The 20,682-nt window shown below is 38.3% G+C and overlaps 1 protein-coding gene across 2 annotated transcripts in view; it reads right to left on the bottom strand.

Moving 5' to 3' along the window:
- The window catches only part of FNDC3A (fibronectin type III domain containing 3A), a 117,564-nt gene that overhangs the window by 57,604 nt on the left and 39,278 nt on the right, over positions 1–20,682 (bottom strand). For both annotated transcript variants that reach the window (XM_065678257.1, XM_065678258.1), the window contains exon 3: positions 17,374–17,449. In XM_065678257.1, the coding sequence (XP_065534329.1) occupies positions 17,374–17,449 (76 nt within the window). The remainder of the gene's footprint in view (positions 1–17,373; positions 17,450–20,682) is intronic.

Genomic DNA, 20,682 nt, shown 5'->3' with positions numbered 1-20,682 from the left:
CACAGTTCCATTCAAAAGCAGAGGGGAAAAGCATCAGTTTCATTCACAGAGATTTTGGAATAATGGATAAAAGGGCGGGGGGGAAGCTATGAAGCTTAACTTCTAAAGATTACATCCTAACGAGATCCTGATCGTTCCCATGAAACCATACATACATATTCAGGAAAAAAAAAAGGGATGTGAAATCCCTTCTCACAGGCAAAGTGCAGAGATGACAGGTTCCTGTAGCACTTTATCATTAATACAGCTATCAGTTTTCTTTTATAATGGCCTCGTGTAGTTTCAAAGGAAAAAGGTGACAATGGTTTCAATGTTCAGATGTTAAATGTGCCTTCATGTCACCTGGTTCTAAACAATGACCATGGTGCAGTTTTGTGATTAAAATAGACTGCAAGCCCATGCCTTTGAACAATACAAACTTCATGAAGTTACACTTGGGAGCTTGCAGAAGGATGATTTCAGTCTTTTGAGATACTACAACAATAACAAGTTTTTACACATTCTGTCTGAAGCAATTGTGTGGCACGATGATAACTCTATCCTACTTCAATAAAAAAAAAGAACCAATGAATCAAAGATGTTAATGCAGAAATACAATATGGACTTTGTACTGTGCAGTCTAGGTTGTTAAATTGCTCCATTTCATTTGCTGGTTTACGTTTAGACTCTGGGTAATTATTTAGGAAGTATGTGGAAGAGTTATGTCAAAAAATTGTTCTCACTCCCTTGTAGTCTTCCAATTTAAAAATCAGGTGAACCATAAATCAATGCATTTGAAAGTGAGTCAAATGTGATATACTATTATTAACAGAGAGAAGCACTGATGAAAATGTGTTTATTCTTTGCAGGAAAAATAAACTGCACTTATTCTAATCTAACTGCATCCCATATTTGCTCAGCGTTTTCCTCAAGGAGAGCCTCATTTCCTGGCACTTATGGTGAGCAGTACTGATCCGTAACTTTTTCAGACTAATATTTAATAGTTGTGCATACTGCTTAATCATGTTCCATTTGATTGACAATATTCAGGATAAACTACAGTTTAGTCATCCAACAGTTGCTACCACTAGAATTTGTGGTTTTCTAATCAGATTTTATTTTTGCCATATAGCACTGCAGAGTCTAAACTAAATACCATACAAATCTTTCTTTAAGGAGACCAGTTTGGAAGTGGTCATTCCTAACTGGAAGACATAAAACTAAGTTAGCAGGACATGAGGTATGTCAGCCTTCCAGGAGTCCCATAATCCAGGTCCCATAATCCATGTAAATCTATATGATTTAGCAATAGAGGGGAAAGCTAGGTAAATCAAGAATGACCTTTGCTCCACAACTAGAGTTCTAGGGTGCAAAACGAGGGCTAAATCTAGTTCTTAAGTAAAGGTAAATGGTTAATGATAACTCCTGATTTAAAAAAAACAAACCCTCACACCCAGCAGCTCTGTCCCACTGCAATGTTACTCTCTTAAATGTAATTCTGGCATTAGGGGAGTGCGCTGTTCTGCTCGGATGAAAAGATCTTCTCTAGCAATACACAGAACTGGAAAGAGTTCAGTCCTACAGGACATCCTCTCTTCAGACTCGCTGAATACAATTATTTTTATGCCTACATTAGAGGTGTTCACTTGAGTCCACCAACAAAGATTCTACCAACACTGCAGTTCCACAAACGTTCAGATGCAGGTTTCTAAATTATGAAATAAAATTTGAAGTAATGCTTTATTACACATTCTTGTTTCAAATCATGAGTGAAGAAAACAGTCCCTGAAGCTGACAATTCAAAAGGTGACATCTGGAAATGCAAAATCCTCCTATCATGACACAAACTGTAGGGAACAAGCTCTAGGCAAGTTATACAACCATCACATGACAAAAAAGAGACATAAAAGCAAACTGAAAACATCTGATGTTACACACCTTACACTTCCCAGCATCTAAAGCAAACACTTGGCTTCAGCAGGGTGATTCACTGGCTGCCTCCGGAGGACGGCTCTGTGCCATTTATCAGGGAGCCACCTCATACCAGATGACACAAGTCATTAAGCACAGACAGCATGTCCTCAAGCAGATATGTAGTTCAGGCCTGCTTTAGTCACTCTTCTGTCCAATTTCAGTAAAGTACATGAAGTTTTCTGAGAGTAGATTCCTACTATCAAGAAAAGGAGGTCTTCATGTTCAGTTAGAAAGTAGGCTAAATTTGCACTATGATGAAGCAGATTAACCCCACAGCTTGCTCCTGTCTAGGGAAGTGCTGTGAACAGCACACTACAGGATAACCTGGGTTACCTCTGCTGAAGATGGGCCACCAGAAACTGGAATGAAACACACTAAGCTTCTGTCCATGATAATGGTGCTTAACTCCTTTAATTCATGAGCTTCTAAATGGAAAATACAGAGCCAGCCTTTAAAATGGGAATCAGAACCCAAGACTTCAGCTAAATCTTACAGGAATCTCTATTACATCAATAGAAAGAGGTAGATTGCTTTCCCACGTAGTTTCCCCTCTAGAATCTTACATTTTTTTTAAGTGAAGATGCCCTACCTCCAAAAGGCAACATGGAGAAAAGCCTAAACTCAGAATACCCCAGGGCCTGCTGGTGAGGGGACTCTGATGGAATTGGGGAGCTACAGGTTTCCACTCTTTGTAGAGCTAAAACCCTCCGATCTCCTTGACTCTGGGTGATTGCTTTAACCAGTTTCCTGACATTGTTTGCACTTTGGGATAAATCTTCACTATGAGGGTGGTGAGGCACTGGCACAGGTTGCCCAGAGCAGTTGTGGATGCCCCATCCCTGTCAGTCTTCAAGGCCAGGTTGGATGGGGCTCTGAGTAACCTGGTCTAGTGGAAGGTGTCTTGTAGCAGGGGGGTTGGAACCAGATGATCTTTAAAGTCCCTTCCAACCCAAACCACTCTATGATTCTATGATAAAGTTAATATAGCCCAAGTAAACAAGTAGCCTTTCTTTCTGAAGACAGAGAAAGGCAACATTTATATACTGTCTCTATATTGCCTCTGCTTTGGCATGTCTTTGATGGGGGCAGCTTCTAGCTGTCCCCCTGCAGCCTGATGTTTTATTCAATTCCAGGCATTAGGGAATTCCACGGTCAAAAGAGGAGAAGCAATAAATTCAATGTGCTTGCTAGGATTAGGCCATTTTTTGATGAGTGACCTAGGCTGTACCTGAAATTTCTGCAGCTAAAAACTTCTGAAGTTACAACTGCGGTAGAATCCAAGCACTCTGAACATGACCCCTTGCGATTACAGTTAGTTGCACAGACATACTTTGTCTCTTCACTGATAAGAAGATAAGCCTATGAACGCAGCTAAAAGAGGGGGTGCTCTGAAGAGAGTGGGAAAAACTTTGACTGAAAACCCACTGATCTTGAAAATTCTTAACAACATTGCAGCTGACATGACAAATACTTAAATATTTAGATTCAGACTTCTGATTCTGCTAATGACTTAAGGTCAACACAGAAGAATTTTCATGCTCAAAAAAATTTGCAGGAATTTGGTCCCAAGTCAATTAACCCAAAATTACACATAAAAAAAGAACTGATGTTCTCTGTCAGACTCAGCAGCAACACAGAAAGGCACCATGTTGCTACCTGCAGCCTCTTCTGTTGTGAAATGTTTCTACTATTATACAGATCACTAAACACCTGCAATTCCCACTGAAACCTCACATTTTTGTTGAAAGTGATTCAGAAGTGTTTTTCAGGGTCTGCGTTAGCTAAAAAAAAAAAACCCAACAAAACATCCCAAACCAAACCACCTCATCACAGGCTAAGTAATAAAGGCTTTTAAAAATTTTATTTAAATCTTTTAAACTTGTTTTAGGATTTAAAAATTAAAATTTGGTCTTTATGTTTATGTGACAAAGGCTCCTTGATTTTCCACAATGAACTCTTTACAGATCCCTTCAACAAGGAATTATTTTTTCCAGATCTCAAGCAAGTTACTACATAGGGAAAGTACATAAGCTCAAACATTAAGAGCATCTATGACAAAGGTTGTTTTCAATAAAAAACTTTTCATGATGTTAATAAATATGTATTACCAGAAAGAAAGGTATGTGGTAAAGCACTCAGCAGGGTTCAGACACGAAGATAAGCCTATGCCATTGCAGTGTTTCTCTTCAAATTCAGTTTGCTCTGTAACCAAGTATGTTTTAGAAAGTAACATACCCATTGCTTTGGCAGTCAAAATGAACTCAGAGCCAGAAAGAAATATGTAAGGAATTGACTTACCTGTGCCAAACAAGAGGCCAGGGATGAAACAACTACGTTGGCTCAGTCATATGAAAGTTGCCATTCCAAACCAGAAGAAAGGAAAAAGACACACGCATACAGTGGAGCTCCTTACCATACATTATGTATGGATCAATTTATCTCTCTACTAAGGAGCTGAGACAAGAAAATGACTCAAAAGCTGGAAAGTAAGAGTGTCCTTTGCGCAGAAACCTTTTTATTGCTTCACTGCTGCCTAGATGCAGATCTAAATTTTCTCTTGCTAGCCATCAGGTGCAAGGACTGAAAAAGACCTCATGAATCAAGGTTATTCACCTGCAATTGCAGCTCCATTCCTCTCTCCCTTTATCATACATCAAGATCCATCATAAATGGATTCTACGTAAAAGCATCAAGACTGATCTTGAAACAGTCAGTTTTTACACATACATCTCTCACTGGAGTGCAGTTCCACAGCACCACTCTCCTATGCAGCCAGGAGCTTTGTTGTAATTAGATGAAAGTTTTCCACAGCCATTTGACATCCAGCTGAGCTCTAAACCAGCTCTGGCATCAACTATTTCTTTTTAAATCCCTAGTGCTTACTTACCTGTTCCTGGCTCATTTTTAGCCAAACCAACTAAGCTCTTCTACTTTCCTTTTATAAAACAGGCTCTTCATTCTCCTAAGTATCCTAAGCTATTTTCTACAATACCTGGAATCATCTTTCATCTTTTGTAAACATGAATTATCAAGTTACAGTTGAAGTCTCTGCAGAATCCTGCTAAACATTTCAAACCATACTAGCAACAACTGCCCTGATGCATTTTATGATCACAGTAACCTTCACAGATACATTATACTGGAGATCATACTCATCTTGTAAGTCAAATAGCTTGCCTGCTTCCTCCTCCTCACATTTCAAGTGACGAGATCCCCATCTATAATTTATTAGTCTGATACATGGCCTTGTATTGTATGTAACTGCAATACACCCAGTTCAGAGATACCATTAAACAACACTCCTTTAGACAGTTAAGGCATGTTCTTTTTGATCTTTTACCACTTCTGGAATACAGATTTCCTATGCCATTAGAGTTGTTTGGATGATCAGCTTTGCTGAAATGCCAAGTATTTCTAAAGTATCTTGATAGCTCAAAGATATCCAAGTACATTGGTTACCAAGTGATTAAGGGACATAGTTACATTCTAGGCTAGCTGTGCATCATGCTTTACCATTCAATTCCTATTTCCTATTTCCTCCACCATTTAGAACAAAAAAAAAAACAAACAAAAAAAAAACAAACCCAAAAAACAAAACCCCCCAAAACCCCCAAAGAATAAGTTACATTGACCCTGCCAAAGCTCTTTAGAAATAGAGATCAAAACCTATTTTACTATGCTTTGAATTTTGCAGCTCAGAGACAGGGAACGTACAGGTATCTGGCCTCAAGGCTCCATAGCATACCTGCAATTATTTAGACCTTTATTCTCTAGTCCTCCTATTTACTTCCCACTTGCCTTGATGTCCCCAAAGCTACATCTTGTATAGACTCAACCTTACCTGACATTCAGCCTCTTTTATTATGTGTCACGTTCCCAAGTACTTCAGTCCTCTGTCCAGCCCTCAGAAGCTGTGCAGAAATGTTTACCTGCAAATGTACTACTTGTCCAGACCCAGCAGCACAAGATGATCCAGCAACATACATGTACGTGCTTCTGAAAAAAAATCCCCACCCTTACAAAATCCAACACCCTTCTATTTAACTACTGTCACCAACATAAGACTAGATTCTTTCCCATCAGAAATAACATCTGTTTTTCAGAGGAGAGGACAAGGCTCAGTAACTGAAAAACAAAACAACAACATATTGAAATCCTATGAACATAACCTCAGTTGGAAGGCTATTATGGGCAAATCGGTGCTCTGAACAGTATTTTAAAGACCTACAAGAGGACGAACTGAGGAAAAAAACTTACAGATAGAGCTCTGTGAGCATACGAATAAGATTCCTGGTCTAGTATGTGTCATGCCTTTGCTGGAAAGGAATGCAAGGAAACTTGGGAATGCATATAGCACAATTAAGAGAAAAGATAGGGTATTTTCAAGGTACATTTTCCTCATTCTAATGCAATCTTTCTTTGAGCAAGAATTAGAAGGGTGTAGTAGGCATAAAACCTACTTGTTTGTTTACTTGTAGTAGGCATAAAACCAGACCTTTTACAAATATTTTATTGAAAAGGCTACATACATATCATGTCAGATTTGCAACCTGTGCAGAATAGCACTCTCCTAATACATATGGGCCAGAAATCCACAGTAAAAAGTGATCAAACTGTCAACAGTCAATCTCGGAACCTCATGTTTGGCAGTCCCCTCGTATCCATTTGCCTTGCAAGTCAGGGAAATGACTGGAAGTTAGGCTTATACAAGCCAGCTCTCTGTATCTCTCTTCAGCATTTGCAAACATGCACTTCTATTTTTCAGCTCTCTTAACAGTTGATTTTTAAAACTCATTCATGCTGGAAGAACTTTAACTGGTTCCAGTTGCTCAGACTGTCCTTGTAACTTACCAAATATTTTCACTCACTGATGCATTGCTTAGTCACCAGATGTTCCCCAAAACGGTACTGCCAGGAGTGTCACACTACATCATTCTGCTTTTGACCCCCTACTATCAAATTCAGGGGGGAAGAAAACAAAAATCTCTCTAAGAAAAGAAAAAATAAGTTTATCTTCTCAAATTCCCAAACCCATCTTGGCCTTCAGGCACTCCAAGGATCTGTCTGAAAGACAGCTTAATTTTTATGTATTGCCTTCTGAAAAAATAAGAGTAGAAAGTCAGCTATGATTTCAGATTTAAGTGAATTTAAAAGCTAAGTAAGATTAAGCTTTTTAATTTTTTAAAAACTGAACAAAACAATTCTGTGCCTGACCACCAAACAAGAAACAAAATATACGGAAAATCTAACAAAAAGTAAAAATCAATGCAAACTTCAGTATGTTTCACATAATTTTCTAAATATCTCCCTATTACTTAAGGAGTTACTGGGATGTCTTCTGGCTGCATAAACCATAACACGCTAACTCTGCTGAGAATACAGTGCCCTTCAGAGCACAACCTCTTCAAGGCTAAAGCAACTGAAGATGTAACACAATAGCACTTCCCCTAAATGCCCTCTTTCAAGAGACTAATCTTAAATGCAGCTTATGAGAAGAACAGAGAAAAGGAGAAAGGCTGACAACTCTCCATAGGCTCATCTTTCTCTGTCTCTCATCTTTAACTTAAGTTCTGATTCTTAGAAGGCTGGAGTATCATTAAGTTACAGCTCCAGGACCTAACAGTTCTTTCCTTGCCCTCTTCCTAGGAATTTGATTGTTTCCATATGCTCTAGTAGTTTGGTTTGCTTTTTTGGATTGTTTTTGGAACTGGGCTTTCCCTACTTTGGGACTTTGTCTCAGCCCACAGTCCTGTTGCGGTCTTTGCTCAGCACAGTCCTCCTACTTCAAATGACCTGTCCATATTCTGTAAGATTTTTCTAGGGTTGTTGCAATACTTCATTATGAAGAGGTCATCATGAAGCCTACTTATGATCCCACTCACAGTAACTTACATCTTATTGAAACTACAATTCCATATTAATTCCTTCTAAGAATTATTAATGAAGCAATAATACAGACTATCAGTTTGGCATTTATAGTTCTTATAGCAGCTCTTTCTTTGGGTGCCTTGGAGGGAACATGCAATCTACCTTTGAATACAACTGATAGTCCAAGGGAAACACAATATACACAGTATTTATGGTGATGGCACATGTGTAGAGCACCAAAGGGAAAGTATAAGTGAAACTGCTGAAGAATAGGCTACTGGAAAAACAAATTGGGAACAGACACAGGAGATAAACCATATGCTTACAGAATAGCTATTAATCAAATGAGAAGAAAGGTGTAGTCAGCTTCTCTAGTAGCGTTCATTAAATTGACACCCATCTGAAAGTTACTGGGTGCAGTACAATCACTTGAAAAGATCTGAGGCTCTTTAGATGCTGTCCTAGGGCACCTACTCCAGACAACTGCATTTTCCAGAAGGACAAGTGGAAAGCCCTTTGCAGTGTGAGAAAGAGCCTCAAAACAAAACAAGAACAGCACTGTAGATAGCTGTATTTACTACCAGTTAATCTGGTCCTTCCAACTTTGTTTGCAACCCCATGTAATTACACTGTTTCTTAATGGCTTTAAGTGGCAGAATTTACATGCTTGCAATTGGTCTTTAACTCTCATTACACAGAAACTGTTTATATTTGTGCACAGCTAGCCTATATGTTTGTAATGACCTTGTTATCATTCTCCTCTTCTTCCTTTCCTTCATTTGGATAATAAACTGCTTCAGATGTAAAACAGATTGCTGCACGTCTACAGAAGGAGGAAGGGGAAGGGAAGTTATAGTACCATGATTTTAATGAAGTTGAAGAGTGTCATGATCATGTAAGTCATGCAAACTGACAAAAGCTCAGACATTTAACAGTCAGAAAAAAAAAGGACAACTATTATCATGTACTACTACTAACATATGCACAGCCATATCTATGCAGCTATGTGCTGCTGATTCATCCACTATAAACAACAACAACAAAAAAACCCCAAACAGCAAAACAAACAAACAAAAAAACCAAAACAGAACAAAAAAATTCCCTGGATTCAGAGTTGCAACATTCAGTCAAAAGTCACATTCTGGCAAAAGTCTACCTGGACCTGTGCAGAAAACACAGTAGCCTTGCACAGGTGAAAATGAAGGGAGACTAACCTCCTAGTCTCTTTCTGTTGCTACCTTGGGGCCCTCTGTCTCCAAAACAACTTTTAGCATCAATGGAGGAAGAAGCATGGAGACAGAGTAATCTCAGGTCCTGTAAGATGGCTGTGGCAGTCTGGGTGTAAATGGGGAGCTTGCTCTGCCTTGAGGAGTTCTGGAAAAATAATGGCCAGGAGAGGTGCTCCACAGCCTCAAAGACTTTGGTTTCCTTCCAAGGCTGTCTTCCACCCTTCACAGCTAGCACGTGCCTGACAGAGGTCCACAAGATAAAGCAGCCACAACTACTTCGTGGAGTACAAATAGAACAAGAGTAAATAATGAATTCAAAGCTATTTCTTTGTAAACAGTTAATTCTTTGGTATTAATCTGAATACTGTCACAGCTACAGCTATACATTAAGGATGCAGCACTATGACTTGAATCTTACAGGGTGGAACTATAAAGAAATTTCCTGGGGCCTTGTCTAACAATCTGCAGCATTTCCCAACAGACGACACACCAGGGTGTGTTCATACTGTACATGTGGTGAAAGAGAACGTAACAAAAAGTCCTCTATGCACAAAGTTCTAGCCTTCCAGTGCAAAGCCTACTTAAAAACATAGTTTCTATAAAAGCACCATTTGTTTTTAAATAATTAGATAATAAAATTGAGAAACTTTTTTCTCTGTTTAATGAAATAAGTTAGCAATCTTCGTGAACTTTATTATTTCAACCAAATTGCATCCAATTAAGAAACAGAAAATTATCTCATATTTCATGATTTTCATGATATGGCTGTGCATATGTTAGTAGTAGTACATGATAATAGTTGTCCTTTTTTTTTCTGACTGTTAAATGTCTGAGCTTTTGTCAGTTTGCATGACTTACATGATCATGAGCTATTTTAAGTTAGTCTAAACATTAGGATATTAAGTGAAAATAATAACTAAATCTTTTTCAAACTCTTCTACCAGCATCTCTGATCTTTGATTCAGTTCAAACTGCTAACTACTTACATTAGACAAACTTTCTACTTACATTAGAAACCAAGAAGAGATCCTGCATAAACTTCCCCCTCTTCCTTCTCCCCCGTAAAGCAAGTAACACAGGGCTATTTCTTTCTCATCAAGAGCATAGTCAGAAAAGAAATCAGATGAACTGACTGCAATGCCAGGGGACTACTACAATATTGCCAGAAGCAGATCTGTCAAGCTTAACATGTTTCCTACAAGATTCACCCAACTAATTCCAGGCTCAACCTACAGTAGCATCTGAATCTCATCAGTTTGAACTAATCCTTCACAGCCTCGTGGGCTAGACATAACTGACTATAGCCACGGAAACCAAGTTTTAGGAGCATTCTTTACCTGCAACTTAGGGCTGTAACTCCATTCCCAACATGAACTTTCAAGTACTGGTACCACCCTTGTAAAGTGTGAGATGCTAGATGCTCATTGAATTGGATGAGTTCAAAGAGTTCAAGTGCTTGAGGACAGACAAGCGTCTTGGGTACAACTGTGAAACCACTCAAATTAGGTGTTTTCAGGATGTAAGCCTTACTTATTTCAGCTTAATATAGCCAGGCTTTAGCTCCAGAATGGAGACATCTCATTTAGGTATCTAAAATTATGTGTCTGCATGCAAGTTAGGACTTCAAACTCCCATTATAGCAAGTGGAGATCCAGTCAGTACAGACAGTGGAGCCTGGAGAGCTATTCAGTTCAAACTGATGCCAGCTGAAAAGCACTGACTGTACTATAGCTAGTGACTAAATCTTCACTAGTTATAATGGGAACGTAGATCCAAGGCCACATATAGAAACACACATTTAGACACCTAAAATTAGAGGCCTTCAGTATGCAGCTGAAGCACTGATATTTCAAACAAATGTCTCCAGAACCTTCCTACAGTCAGCCTGGGTCTGCAGTGTGGAGCGTGCAGTGTAGTGAAAAGAGGGACTAGAGGAGATTAGAGAAAATACAAGGGAATATGAACTCCTCAGAATATACAGGAAAACAAGACAAGAAAAAGAGAATCGGACTGAACACCTTACAATGAATATAGTAAGTTATGAACTCATTCATATTTCACAATGTGTGAAATACGATACAATAAAAGTTAGAAAAGTATCCAATAGAAGAATGAGAAAATAACCAAGGCAAACGTTTTTTCCATATAAAGATATTAACACATTTTAAACTGAAATCAGTGACAGGAAAATTAAATTTTCCCTAAACCACACTACAATCAACACTGTGAAAGAGATGTGAATTAATGCATTTTACTTTTTATCTGGTTTTTATTGTGTTTGTTTTTAATTTACTGCTGCAGAGGGTGATAAAACAGGTTCAGTTTGCTTTTTAATAAAACTTTGGTCAAATTTAGTTTTTTCTGGGAATAGCATGTTTTAGAAATCTAGTATTTATAATCCTAAAGAAGTGGGCATAGCAGTAACGTGAGCTGCTCTTGGCAGAAAAGCAGCGTGATAACGTAAGCTTTTCCAGCAACAGCTTCTTGCACCATCCCTGACTGCCTCTTTAAGGGCTGGAGGAGACTGGGACTACCAAGCCCTGGTCAACTATCAGACTTAATGGAGAAGGTCAGGCAGCTCCCAGAGAAGGCTGAGGGAGCTCTGTTACGAGGCTAATGCTCATGGCCATTCTCAGAGCAGAGACAGATCTAAACAACAAACTTCTGGATTGCTGTTTTATTCTGGTCGGGGGAGTGACCTTGTTTTGTCCCACTCTCCAAGATCTGAGTTAGTAAAACAAATTTGAGATGGTCCTGAAACAAGTGAAGACTGCCTGTGCCCTATAGCAAAAAGGACTACACAATCAATTAGATATACCTGAGCTAGCTATAATTCAGCACAGTCCCAGCAGCAGCACTAGAAAAGTTGCAGTAACACTAGAAAAGTTGCAGTAGCAGGGCTTAGAGGCAAGTTTTACCTGCCAGTAGTACTTGAATTATGGACTAGATTTCTCCTACACGTCAAAAGCAATACATGAGCAATCTACGTGCACTACAGTGAGGGCTTACATCCATCATTATTTCTTTCCCTTACCAGAAAGGTATTTGCCATGTCTCCACCCAACTTTTATGCTAATCTACCTGTAAAAGGCAGAAGGGCAAGTCTGTTCAAAAAAATTTGCAAGAGCATTCATGCACTCTGTTTACCATTCTAACCTATAAAAAAAGCACCTCCTACTTATAATTATTTTGGAATGAAATAGCTCCAAATCAAGCTGCTACAACCACACCTTGTGGCCACTTTCTCTTCTTACCATCTTGCTGCAACACAGGAGAGAATCAAGTGTCCTCTGCAGTCATGCTTCTGCACAGCTGATCAATACCCTTGTTTTTATTTTTGACTGTTGGTAACTGGAAATACCAGACATCTATAAAACAAATTTCTAAAATGTATATATTGAAGGCCACTTCCAAACCAGAAGTTGGTGTTGCAAAGCTCAAGTTAATCTTAGAATGAAGTTTGTGTTTCACTACTGTAGTCTTGGAATTTATGTTATCATCTTCTCCTCTTGACTTCCTTGAAAACAATTTTTAGAAGTACTTTTTTCCTTATTTTAAAGAGAAAAAATGAGGTTAAATTTGCTTAACTTTTATCCCAGAGACTAACCTTAATACTGATACTTCATTTAATTTCAAAGCATGAAGTATTTATGACTCATTCTAATTTACATAATTTTTCTTATTTTATTATGAAAATGGCAATTTTCCTTTGCAGAGACATATAGAACATGGTCTCTCTCTTACTATGTCAAGTAACATTTAATAGCCCTTAGATGCAACTTGGGGCTGTTATAAAATGTGCTCAAGATGAGTCATCTTCATTCATTTATTCTGTCATAGGAAGAATTCGTGAATGAGTGATCTGCAGTAATTCACTTCTACAAAGAGACCCATTCATACATTTCAAACCAGGTTTTCTGAATCACTGTAATGTAGCTGATTATTTCCCTTTAACAGAAGAAACTTTTGGCTTAAGGAAAGTTTCCACAGAAGTCTTTCTAGTATGTGAGAACAGTTTCATCGACTGACAAGAGCTGTTCTGAAAACAAACATTTTGATCTAACACATGGATACACAGATACTTTCCTATCTATCTAGCAAGATACTTTGGGAAGCAAGAGACTGACAAATGGTTTAAATTGAAGATACATCAAGAGGGAGCTGAAATCATTGCTATAAGTCAAACCACTATGCAACCAAAGGAAGTATTTTATAAAAACAGAAGAATGGCCATTTATAAATGAAATACAGCTCACTTAAGCTGTATTTAAGTTAAAATACATACAATTGAAAAGCAACTAAGATCCAGGATTGCTAACTACAGAAATATAAAGCAACCACACTTCTTATTTTATAGAAATATAAATGTAAGACACCAAGATTAAAATACACAACTTGTTTTAAGTCATTAAAACTCCACCAGAATAAAGAAATGTGATTCACCACAGAGTAAAGGTCCTTTCACCAACCGCTGTTGGATTTAAACATAGGAAATAATCTTAAAAGCCTTTTCACCCAATTTTAACTGCCATGGAAGAGGCCTATACATTCAGAAGCCACTTCTCACTTCTCATAGTTCCCAAACAGTCGAAGCTTTACAGATCACCTGTAAACAGAGACCTGGGTATAAATGCAGACTTTTCTTCAGAAGCTTAGCTCACAGAAAAAAAACACCATGTGCTTCTCCATTAATTGGTGCTTTAAGGTTTCATTACTTCTTTGATTCAAGGACAGCTCTAAACCAGTCACTTTATTCACACCCCCTCTTTCTCCTGCAGACACAGACTGTCCGTGTTTTCAGGTTGAGAAGTTCTACCTTACATATAGAGTAACCAAAGTCAGGATAGTTCTCTTTACAAATAAGGCAACTGATGGGAGCAGTGCAAAGATTGATGGTGAATCTTAGTGTTTCCAACAGACAGGGATATGATACAAGAAAATACAATTAACATTATGGCTACATTTATGAACAATCCACACTGACTTCAGCAGACAGCCCAATCTCAAGGTGAACTGGCCAGGAAAAAAGCACAGGAGAGATCTAGAATTATGCAAGGAAGAGTGACTTACCAGATCACCCAAACTATAGTATCTGGGTATGTGTACTTCTACTGGGGATACATCCAGAAGCAGCTTGCTACAGCTCAGCTTCCATTCTTCCATTTTAGTACTATAGTTACATAATTTCAACATATGCCCATGGAAATTGCCTTGCAAGAATCTGGATTTACATTTTATTGTTTTCATCTCTGTGATCAATGTGTAACATTCCAAATTCTTGTGTAATCTCAAATTTATTTCTCTTTTTCCTTGGATATCTTTTAGTAAGACCTTACTCCAAAGAGACAGTGTGTTTGTTAGCCACCACTTTGCTAAGTATAAATTAGAGTACAGACTTAAAAAAATAGTACTTGAAAATTTTCTGTTCCTTAAAAAAATCTGAACTATGTTCAGCACTGAACTGAAGCCCTTTTTATTTGTAGAATATTGAACATACCACAAAAACTGAAGTAAATTAAGTTCTTAAAACCAGCTCATTCCAGAGAGTAAACATCAGAAACTAAGATATTTGTTTGGTTTCACTTACCATTCTATCATGAGTATGTAAGTGTTGTGAATAATGCATGTAAGTTATACAAGCCTCATTTTGAGACAGGTAAGAACACTTGTACCAACATATTGAATGCAATTCATGAAAAATCTTTGCTTTAAAAGAAGCTACTAATGCTTTTCCTTAAGGTGGATTCTGAGTGTGATAAAAGACAAAAAAAATTTAATTGCAATATGGAATAATGGAATATATTTGTTGCACATAATTCCACTTTTCTGTGGGCAATCTGTGCTGTGGTTTTGCAAAGTGGTATATAGATACATGCTTAACGTATGTAATGCTACCTCTTTTTACATAGTACACCACAGAAAAAGCTAAATACGCATTCTTTTCAGAGACTTTCAAGTCAATACAGTCAAAAAAGGGTATAAAGATGGGTACATATTTACAGGAAAAGCTGAGATTGGAAAAAAGTATTAAGAAACCTTATAATGACTAAATTAAACTCCCACTGACTGCATCTCCACTAAATTTTAGCTGTCTTTGCTTTCTTCATGCCTTTTTAAAAATAAGCATATCTGCATGTTTATAAGGTTTCCTCCAAACCTCACTCATTAAGTACTTCCGCATCTTTAACTTTTCTTTGACCTAATAACTGAGTGCATCCAGTGAAGAAAAGAATAGAGAACTGATGTGAGTTTGCTTTCTTTGGTCAGTGCAATAAATCTTCTGTGGCTGTAACCCATTTTGCAGACTGGTCATCCATTTTGTGGCCAAGTCAAGGGCAAACTATGTTTGAGAAGTTGTGGCAGAGCAAAAATGACACCAATACCAAATCACACCGTACACTGTACACCATCTGAAATGGTTCCCTTTACACAAATCTCTACACAGAAAACAGGAAAGTAGACATTCCTCATTAGCTGCAATGCATATAAGGAGAAAGGTACAGCATCAGTTACTAACTGAATTTCTTTTTTTAAGCCAGAAAGAGCCAAGAAGCCCAAAAGTAGAGAGATCCATCAGCATAGCACTCAAAACACAGAAATGTCTCAGGAGCTTCAAGAATAGACCAGAAAAGCAACATTCATAAGATCGTCTGCAAATCAGATTGTGTGCTAAGTTTAGTAAATGTACAGGTACGAAAAACTTCTATGCTCATTGTTTTACTACCAACCGCAAGCAGTACTTTCAACTCCTGGAAAGGGAAAGGACAAGGAGAATATATAACAGGATGTTTGCAAAAGCTGTGGAAATGATGTAGGATATATGTTCCTAGATTGCCAGTGCCATTTTTCAGGAAAGTTGTAAAGACTATACCTCGGCTTACACACAGGGAGTCCCATGAACAACTGTCTAATAATTGCTAACACTCACTTTCATATTTAAAGCATGAAGAAATCAGTAGCTGAGTCAAATCACAATAGTGGGCTGCCTACTCAGAAAGCAAGAGAGACCAAGCAAGGATAAAAGCTGTACCATGAAAGGCTAGAAACGTATCTATAAATATATGATCTCAGTATTTTTGCAGGACATCACACACTTCAAGCTTCGAAGATGATCAAGCAAGGAAAGCATCAAGTCATTCTACCCCCATCAAGACCATCTAATAAATCAAAAATTAAAATGCATGCCACTATCCTCACTGTTTTGTGTAACAGAAGTAAAACACATCTTACCTGTTCCTTAACTTGAATTGCAAGGCAAACCCCCCTATATTTTCCTCTGTTATTGTCATGTAATTATTACACACCATGTTTCAAATAAGCCCTATAGAACTGTAAGCTGCAACACTGATCCATTCGTGGCTCAAAAGAAGCAACAGTACTATGCAATCAGCACCAAGTTTTGGAAAATGGTGCTAACAGACATGTAAACTTCAAGAATTGTTGATGTAAATTTAGTTTCAATCCAAGGTGTCCTTTTAATCAGTTATTTTGTAGCCAAAGGACCTGCCTATACCACTAGAAACCAGACCTTTCCTCTCTTCTCAGATTGGAGAGAGAGGGGAAAGGAGCTCCAGAACACTTGCTTCAACTTCCCAGAATGGTGTCTGTTGAAGCTGGGCCAACATCAAGAAAAAATGAGGTAGGAAAATTCCAATAACTGAATCTGTGGCTAACTTGTAACTCTTGTAACACATTAAAGTAGCGTTCTGATCAGCAGCATGACTGCTCATTTCTTGCAGCTGTAGATAGGCTTAACTGGTAGCTATTTTCATTCAGAACAGAAAACAACTGACCATTACGTATGGGGATGCTATGTTTAGATGAAGCATTTGTATTTTGAAGCTGCACTTGCTAGAACTCAGAAAGGACACAATTTAGCCCCTAGATATAATGAAAAACTAATAGTGGGATAACACAGCTACAGTTGGGACAGGCGAACATCTGCATGACAGCAAAGAATAAAAAAACCCAACCAAAACTCAAACCAAATTAACAACTGTAGCTTCTAATTTGAGGTCTCCGTGATGAATGAGGTTAGTGAAAAGCTGCTGCCAGCGCACTTCTCTGTTTGCCTTGCAAACTGAAAATGTTCCCCCCTTCCCCTCCCCAAGAAATTTAATTTCACCCAATATAAGAAAAAGTACTTTGTTTATGGTAATGAAATCTAAATCCAATGATACTTAGCACATAATCTTATAGGTCTTTAAACAGCTCTTGTATTTAAAATAATTTCTGTCAGTCTTTTACTTTCAACACCATTAATTGCCTGTTATTAATCCTGATGCAGCCTCGGGAAATATTAGAAGAAATGTATCAGCTTTACCTGTAATGCACTGAAACTGTCCATCTTCTCTTCTTATTGTAAACGCTTCCCCTGGATTAACTTGCACAAGAATAACCTTAAAAATAAAAGTGTTTACAACCATTACACAGGAATATAAAAGTCTGGTAAGTACAAAAACAACAACAAAAAAAGTTTTACTGGGAAAGAAAAAACCCTTTTATTCCCCCTGGTTAGTAAATACATTATTTTTCACTCCATACTGCTTGCTGCCTTCATCCCACAGAGAAAAAGAGATAAGAGCAAAAACAAGCACAGTTATTTTTAAACAAGCATTTTTCAAAGACCCAAGGAGAGAATAACAACCGAGTAAATCAGTACCTGTACAAATTCTATTTTCTCAACTGCTTAGTATAATTAAAAATCTATTTGTACAGCTAAAATTATTTGAACAAATTACATTAACTTTGACATTAATCAAACAATTACATGAAGCTTCCAAAGGAAGCCTAGAATTCCCAGTGATTGAATTTTCATCAGAAGCACTTGACAGTTTTCAACGTGAGGGAAATATTGTGTCACTTCCTTATAGGTATGATCCAAGCATGTTTGTACATGCATCAAAGATAAAACTTTATTGAAGTCATGACTAAGTAAGTGCAGCAGATGCACAGCATGAAGCATATGTATAGTTTTATTTGTGGAAAGCTGTTTATCCTAATTTTGTAAACCCAAGCAATGCAGAATTGATAGCAAAGCACACTTTATCAGCCAAAGTAAACAGAGGAAGTCTGACAAGACCAAAGCAGAACCTTGTTAACCATTTTTGCCTTCTGTATTCCCACTTGAAACCTCCCTTTCTCTGACAGAAAAGTTTGTAAACATGAAGAAGCCAGCTAAAATGATGAACAAAGGGGAGAAACAACAGAAGAGCAGGTGCATTTCACAATGTCCTTTCTGGACACCTTCTTCTTCACTCTTGCTTGCATATGTCTAAATAGAGTGTATTTCTTCCTCCTGATGTGAATCAGGGACAAGTCTTTACATACACAACTCCTCAACATTATAGCCAAAAATTTACTCTGTTAAAAGAAAGTGAAATTGATCTTGTTTACCAAAAAAACCCAGGAAACTTGAGTGTTACTCATTTTAGGAATACCAGAGAGAAAGGAAAGGATGAGGAAATGGCACAAATCATACGAATTCCTCCCACTCTGGTAGAGCAACTTTACAAAGTAATGAAAAGATTGCAAGTACTACCCTAAAATAGCTGCAATGCCAATGGGATATGATGGATATTCACATTTCCTAACTTGGGCTATATGATTCAATACTGATTTAGCTCAGTTGTGAGCATGCACTTTAAAAATACTACTTTGTTTCATGTGGTACAGTGCTATTACAGGAGAAAGATGTCTCCAGAAGCTTTAGGCTCTTTGAGAAAAAAACAATTAACTATCACTATTTACATGGTAACAAATTTTTTAGACTTCTAACTTGCATCTGAATACAAAACTCAGTAAGAGTGAGCATCCATAATGTAATCTAAATGTAATAGGATTTTAGACATGAACTTTAAAAAAACCTTACAAATCTTCAGAAAACAGTGTATTGCCAGAGTCTATTGTGAAGTGTTGTAAGGTAGCAATTTAACAACTGGCTATCACCTTCAGAACATGATGAAGGAGAGAAATATGAGTGGGTAAGTTCTTACAATTCCTTTTTCAGACTCCCCAAGCAGGCATAACTTTTAGAAGACATATCTCATTGATTTTCTTTCCCCTCTCTGCTACAATTGAAAGTTTTAGCTTGAAATTTAGATCAGAATAAAAGTACCTAAAAGCTTCACAGGAATGCAGAAGAACATCTTTCCATCTCTTACATGTGGGTTGGAGAACCACATTTACCCAAGTCTTTTAGCATTTACCGAGCTGATTTAGTGTGCCCTAACTTCTAGGAGGAACCATTCTGGCTGCAACTGACATGTCAATCTGTACAATTTTCAGTTCAATATTCTTGGTCTCTACCATATGAACCATGAGAAACAGAAAAGCTACAAAACCCTCAAGTTTTAGGGTAATGGCTGGTATAATTCCCTTTATTCCTTCTTCTAAAGTAAAAGGGAATGGGAGATGACTGGTATTCCTGCATTGTTCCCATTTTTTCCTCCGTGAGAGCCTGAGGTTGATAACCTGAGTAATAATGTTGACTTGACAACCTGCTAGTTTTCTTCCTCCAGACTTCTGCTGCAGGGCAACCGAACTGGATGCTCCAACTAGCAGAGTGGATTTGAGCAAGGGAATATGTGTACTGGCCCAACTGTAGCAAATGAGCCCTATGCCTCCTGATTTTCTTTTATAGCAGTTTCTCCCACATGAGCATCATAGAATGGTTTGGGTTGGAAGGGAACTTAAAGATCATCCAGTTCCAACCCCCCTGCCATGGGCAGGGACACCTCCCACTAGACCAGGCTGCTCAAAGCCTTATCCAACCTGGCCTTGAGCACTGCCAGAGATGGGGCAGCCACAGCTTCTCTGAGCAACCTGTGCCAGTGCCTCACCAGCCTCACAGGGAAGAATTTTTTCCTAATATCCAATCTAAGTCGACCCTCTTTAAATTTAAGCCATTCCCCCTTGTCAAAAGTTCCTCTAAAGATTTCTTGCAGGCCCCCGTTAGCTACTGGAAGCTGCCCTAAGGTCTCCCCAGAGCCTTCTCCAGGTTGAACAAGCCCAGCTCTCAGCCTGTCTTCATATGGGAGGTGCTCCAGCCCCCTGAGCATATTCATGGTCCTCCTCTGGACATGCTCCAACAGGTCCACATCCTTCTTATGCTGGGAGCCCCAGATCTTAACTTTGCTCTTCACAGCTAGTCTGAGAAAGTAAAGGCTCAGCATGCCAACCATGAGGTAACACAGTGAGAGGGGACACTCCTCAGCAGTGGCTGTGCCATGAGACAACAGGCCTTCTGATGGAGCCCAGCACTGCTCTGAAACACTTGGGATGTCATCAGATTTTCACATCTCTGACGACATCCAAATTCTGCTCAAAAGGGTGGGGAGACTCGCTGACTTAATGCAGTTTAATTAGACACTCAGTTCCCAGGAGCAGGAAATAGAGACTTTTTGTCAATGCACTACCAGTATGCTTCATGCCCGACTCTTATTTCACCAGCTCCACTTTCAGCCTTGCTTTTACATTGTGCATTCCCATTTGTATTTTACAACTGCTCAAAGACAGGCTGTATTTGTTGCCACGTGTGCCAAAAGAGAGTCTGAATCAAGGCTCAGAAGTTTCAAGAACTGCTGTCTTCCAAAGTCTTTGTGTTGGGGTAATATGTGTCAATGTGACCAGC

Source organism: Lathamus discolor, chromosome 4 (assembly GCF_037157495.1).
Source record: "Lathamus discolor isolate bLatDis1 chromosome 4, bLatDis1.hap1, whole genome shotgun sequence".
Classification (NCBI taxonomy): domain Eukaryota; kingdom Metazoa; phylum Chordata; class Aves; order Psittaciformes; family Psittacidae; genus Lathamus; species Lathamus discolor.
This window is presented reverse-complemented; position numbering and strand designations above follow the sequence as displayed.